The following is a 6,064-nucleotide window of genomic DNA, read 5'->3' as shown; positions in this document are numbered from 1 at the left end:
AGAGAGTTAAAGATGATTTGTAACAGGCTGATCAATAAATCTAAATCAGTCATAAGGTTTCTGGTCTTGCTGTTATAGATTTCCCATTAGTTTGGAGGATGGGGTTGGCTTCAGGCTCAGTGTGCAGGTCTTTGAAGTCTGAATCACAAAGATATATTTAGAATGACCTGAATATCTGTTTTGCAATACAGATACTTGCTTCTGTGAGGTGTTTTGAATTAAATGAAGTGTATGTTGGCAAAAGAGGAAAGCAAGTGGGCTCCATATTGTGTGCTTCCATAATTGCACCACTGTTGACTCAGTACTCTATCACTTAAGGGACTTGTAAATATGCTACGATAATTGCTGCCATTTTCAATATCTTTATCGGCTGTTTTTTCTTCTGTTAATTGTGGCAATTCACCGCCTCACCTCTTATCTGAACAATGAGCAAGTGAGCAAGGTTCATTCGCATTTGACAAGGCGTGGGAGAAAGGCGTGCATGGCGTTATAGAGAAAATAAGTGGGAGTTCACATCACCTCTGCACTACCTGACTTCCTTGGGACGGTCCCGCAGAGGGCTACAGCGCCGTGTACTTCTTTCTGCATCAAAAATGAAGCGGTCGCAACCACCACTGGAACTCGATAAGCCTGAGGTGAAACCAGGATTGCAATCTTCAAACTAACAAAGACAGCACAACTGAAAGCAGAAAAAGAAGAAGAGAAGGCGAGAAAATTCACAACGCTATTTTAGGCGGCTGCATTGCGCTGACTGAAAGCACAACGAGGGAGAGAGAGAAAGTGGGAGCGTCCGCTTGCGCAGGAGCTGCTTTCTTCACGAGATAGTTTTCTTTTTTAAATTAAAAAAAAAAAAAAATAGACTGCTGAAGATAAAGCGCCCTCTTGGATAAATCGGAGCGCACGGGAAGGATGCTGCTCTCAGTAGGAGCAGGTGTATTCAGCCAAGTGGAGGCGCAGGGCACAAACCAGGAGCGATGCACAACAGCCTTCAGACCACAGCACCTGCTCCAAAGGAAAACCCCTCATGCTGAGATATGCTGCGGCTTCTTCTCTTAAAAATAATTATGACTGGATTTTTTTCCTGCAACTTATAAGCGAAAACCATGAGAATGTGGTTACCGTGGAACTGATGAACGCACAGCTCATTTGGAAAACACTGTACGGACACACACACTCACGCAAAATCAAGGAGAGCTCTGTTGGCTTCTTATAAGGGGCGCTTCACTGCAATCAGTCTTGTTCTTATCAAGGACATAATCATCTGCAAGGATGCCCGTAGCACTTTTATCAGCGCAGTCGCTCTACATAGGAATGGAGGTGGTGATTGCAGTCGCGTCTGTCATCGGGAATGTGATGGTGGTTTGGGCGGTGAAAATTAATAAATCGCTACGAGACACCACGTTTTGTTTCATCGTCTCCCTGGCTCTGGCGGATATTGCAGTCGGAGCCCTCGTCATCCCTTTGGCCATTACTATCAGCATCGGACTTCAAACTCACTTTTACAGCTGCCTGCTCGTGGCGTGCACGGTGCTGGTGCTGACGCAAAGTTCAATCCTGGCCCTCCTGGCTATTGCGATTGACCGCTATCTCAGGGTCAAGATCCCGACCAGGTAATGAGGTTTTCACAACCCATTTTTGGAATTTAGGAGATTCACTTATTCTCAGTATATGTGCCACATGGAAAGGTGATGGTGTTTTTTGATTGTGGCACTGTTTCCCAGACAATGCCTCCTCACACGCAGCAGAAGTCACTGGAGATCCAGCGCTGTGTTGTTTCCCTCATGGGTCATGTTTCACTTCACAGGATGCCAGTCCCTTTATGTGAATATAGACCTGACTCACCAGTACTGACATGACAGCTAACCAGAGCATGGTTGATCAACTAACAGCTTTAATTAGTCCCTCTGTCCTCAGGATGTGGAATATGTGAGGAAAATTGTCTAGTGACAGAATTAGTACAGCTGGGGGTGGGAATGTGTACAGGAGAATTTTTTTTTTGAGGGGGGGGCGTTATTCTGTGCATCTGTATTTGATGCAAAGGACCATCAGTGGTTTATCATGCAAGGCTGAAACAAAAGGCTGAGCAGTGGTGCTGAAAGGCTAAAAAGATAAGCTCAGTGGAAGAGGGGAAGTTATTGTCTGAGAATATTATGTGCAACTTTAATCTCCCGTCTAAGAAACCAGTAAGTCTTCCAGGCTTTTGACATAACTTTATCATTCATTTTAGCTTTTGACTTCTCAGTCTGATTTTGTATAAAAACATCCAGGCTTAGTACTTAGTTGTGTCTGTCACAACTACTGTTATCAGTACATCACTGGGTCCTTGCTCATGTTATTTAAATCAGAAATTTGCATCTTAGTCCACAAAGTGCTGATGTTTCTCATTTTTTTCCCACACTCCCCATTAGATCAGTGTGTGATCTCTCCTGAGCAGACTGGTCCCCAGGCTCAATGTGTGAATAACGATCTTTTTGCTGCGCTTCAGACACAAACCTAACTTAACACACCGGCCTGCATCCCTAATCAATACTAATCCAACACATGGCACCTGTGACAGCCGAGCTAAATTGCAGTGTTTTGTTCTGCTTCAGGCTACACTTCAGCAAAGGTCAGGTTGTTGTAATGCTGACATTATTACAACATCAGACATTGTAAATATCAGCCATTAGTAATTCAAAAGGACTCAGTTGTTACTCCACACACTCTCCGGCTATGCTGGATCAGATAACCATTTTCATCAGTGCCTTAGGCAAGTATCAGGCTGAGACTCTCTGTGTCATTACTTGGTCACAAGACAGCAGTGATAAGATTTTAAAGCCTCTGCATCTTCTACTTTCCTCTACTTCTTACTTCTTATCCAATAAACATATAAAAAGCCAAACCTGTAAACTCTGTTGTAGCACTGCCAAGCACTGCAGCGTGTGTCCACTGTACCACTGTATTACATTAGCAGGTAATATTGAGCCAATTTTCCAAACTATAATTCAGTTTTGCCCTGAACAAAAGAAGCGTGAAAAGCAGTGCTTACCAATGCAGGACAGTGTTTACCAATGAGAGTTTGCAGATATGAAAACATGTTCTGCAAGGAGCTGTGCATGAAGTGTCCAGGTACTTGTGGTTTAAACGATAACACCTTATAAAGCTGCGTGACCTCAGCAGTGCTGTGAGAGAAAGTGCTGGCGTGATGCTGTTTTGTTTGCTCCTGTAGGTATAAACAAGTGGTGACCCCTCGGCGAGCTGGGGTGGCAGTGGTGATATGCTGGACGGTGGCTTTCATCGTGGGGCTCACACCCATGTTAGGCTGGAACAACCTGAAGCGCCTCCAGCAGAACGGCTCCATCAGCTCTGACCTCGTTATCACCTGCCAATTTGAAAACGTTATCAGCATGGACTACATGGTGTATTTTAACTTTTTCGGCTGGGTGCTGCCGCCCCTGCTTCTCATGCTAGTTATTTATGCAGAGATCTTCTACATGATCCACAAGCAACTTAACAATAAGAAGTTCACCACCAGTCACACAGACCCCAATAAGTACTATGACAAGGAGCTGAATCTTGCGAAATCTCTAGCTCTGGTCCTTTTTCTCTTTGCTAGCAGCTGGCTCCCCCTCCACATCATCAACTGCATCACACTCTTCTGCCCTGAGTGCAAGAAGCCAATTGTCCTCCTCTATATCGCCATCCTGCTCACCCACGGCAACTCCGCTGTCAACCCAATTGTCTACGCTTTCCGCATTAAGAAGTTCCGCACAGCCTTCCGGAAAATCTGGCAGCAGTACTTCTGCTGCAAGGACACACCAGCTCTGGAGATTCAGCCCAGCGACAGGAAAGAGATGCCCAACCCAGAGCCACAGCAGGCGACACCACCGCAGCCTTCTCAGAAGGAAATCCTTAAATCCGATCGACCTCAACAGCAGCAGCCTCCACATGAGCGGGAGCAGAACCAGAGGACCGAACTGCTACAGCAACCTAAAGAACACCCGCCCTTACTGGAGCAGAATGCAGTGTAAGCCACGGGATGGAGCTGATTGCTGGCTGGGAAACTAACAATCAGTACACAAGCACTGGCTTTCTCCTCATTTGAATATAGTCTAATGAGGAGTGTGAAGTGCTTCGATGCTGTCGTGACTGAAGCGACTTGGATAATAAATTCTGGAAAATCATTTATCTTAACTCAGGAGGAGTGGATTTACTGAAAGTTTGGTTAGAGAAGAAAAAAAGGCAAAAAGGGGTATCTATAAATTTGCAATAATGGAGGTCATTTTGATAGCGACTGTGTCTATCTTAGTAACAGACTGAAGACAGAAGCTTTAACAGTTTTGTTCATTATGGTGAAACAGTTGGTGTGAACTTTACAAAATGTGCAATATAAGTTATTGTGATTGGTCAGTATCAGATTATCAAATGTTAAAACTTGCTATAAAATGAACATTTATACATTCATTTGAGCAGGTTCATCTTCCTACTGTAATACTGTGTGTATGTTTAAACTGACAGTGGCTGAATTTGAATGTAAGGATAATGTAAATAAGAGACTATAGCAGTACACCAGTGAATGCTCATTTCTTCTTCAGGGTCTTAATAGCACAACAATGGCAGAGCAAGTGGCACTATGGGAGAGATTTTTGCAGCAAGGAGGTGTGTACATGCTGATAGAAGGGTTTCGTAATCCCTTAACTCTTCCCCACTGGAGCTGAGTCCCTCAGTGATCCGACAGCACTGATCCATTACAAAGGAGATGGACGGGGATAAGAAACAAGCAGCTGGAGGGAATGGAAGGTTTTAACCTTTTAGAAGCTGCGTGCTGGAGACTCGTGTCTGCAGGATGAAAGATAGTCATGGGGGAGAAAGACGAGATGCACTTAAAGCTCATGTTTTTTCCAGCGTCCATGCCATGCTTGTGGCAAGAGTGGGGTTTTTGCTTTTTTCCCTACATGGACTGGTAATGACCTTATCACAACTTACTACTAGTGGCTTCAATGACCTTATTCAGTATTTTAATTAGTATGGACTGGACTAGATAAGACAACCTGAAGATTGTGAGTATCTTTACTACACTGTAGGCTCAACATTTTTGCATACTGCCAAACTGGGGCATCTATATATTAGTAAATAAACTGTTCAGTGCCACTGACATAACAACACTGTATGAGAATGTAAAGTAACCTTGTTTTGTCTCTTGTGAAAACTCAGACCTCTGGCCAAGGCAGGTCACTGATGTTCTCCTAAGTGGGTGACAATCTCTCATGTAAGGTTAAGACATTTTCTCTTGCTGTCTTGACAGCAAACATCTTTCTGGCAGGAACATTTTGATGCTTGGATGACTGAAATGACAGTATCAACAGGGACCTTAATGCAATCCACACCACCTGTATCTAGTCTGCAAAGTGTATAGACCAGGTGGACTGTACATAACACACATTTGAGGAAAAAAGTGGATGAATAAATGTGTGATGATTATGTGCTTTCTATATGCTATTTATAGGTTAGGTTCACAACTTTGATTCCAAGAGAACAGTGGAATATACTTATTCGTGATATTATTATTGTTTTATGTTATTTCTTTGCTTCATGAATGACCTCAACACACAAATGTGACTACTGAGCACACAGTCCAACCCTGTCTCCCAGAAATTAGGTTTATATGCAACTAATTTGCAGCAGCAAATATGTTTAGAAGGAAAGGTAATCCTGATTACCGGATCCTGTTTTGTATTAACATAATGAGGTTGCAAAAATGGAGATACAGAACATCAGTAAAAGGCTCACTGGCAAAGTATTTCATATCCGATCTTGCACTACAATAACCACTGGTTATGACTACAGCGCTATTAGAGTTTTAATGGTTATTTTTTATGGTTATAGGCACTCACAACACTTCATTATGGTTAGGAGTAAGATCATGGTCTGCTTTAATGCAGAAAAAGTCTGCAGTGGCTTTTGGCCTGAGGCACGTGTTTATTAACATTTAGCCAAAATCATGAAGCTTCCCTAATCTTAAATGAAGTGCTTTTGTTGCCTAAAAATAACCACAGACTGGGAGTCGTATGCTTTCCACGCCCAC

At 43.3% G+C, this 6,064-nt stretch overlaps 1 protein-coding gene across 1 annotated transcript; it reads left to right on the top strand.

Annotated features, from left to right (window-relative positions):
* The first annotated feature begins 885 nt into the window (after positions 1-885).
* adora1b (adenosine A1 receptor b) lies at positions 886-4,010 on the top strand. Its single transcript, XM_041057686.1, has 2 exons — positions 886-1,610; positions 3,209-4,010. The coding sequence occupies exons 1-2, from the start codon at positions 1,270-1,272 to the stop codon at positions 4,008-4,010; spliced, it is 1,143 nt and encodes a 380-aa protein (XP_040913620.1). The 5' UTR covers positions 886-1,269.
* The last annotated feature ends 2,054 nt before the right edge of the window (positions 4,011-6,064 follow it).

This window comes from Toxotes jaculatrix, chromosome 2 (genome assembly GCF_017976425.1).
Source record: "Toxotes jaculatrix isolate fToxJac2 chromosome 2, fToxJac2.pri, whole genome shotgun sequence".
Classification (NCBI taxonomy): Eukaryota; Metazoa; Chordata; class Actinopteri; family Toxotidae; genus Toxotes; species Toxotes jaculatrix.
This window is presented reverse-complemented; position numbering and strand designations above follow the sequence as displayed.

What these genes read in the sequence shown, in the direction of transcription:
- adora1b (XM_041057686.1), top strand. Translation starts at nt 1,270, where the DNA reads ATGCCCGTAGCACTTTTATCAGCGCAGTCGCTCTACATAGGAATGGAG. An exon ending in AGGGTCAAGATCCCGACCAG is followed by an intron (nt 1,611 to 3,208) that starts GTAATGAGGTTT and finishes TTGCTCCTGTAG; the next exon opens with GTATAAACAAGTGGTGACCC.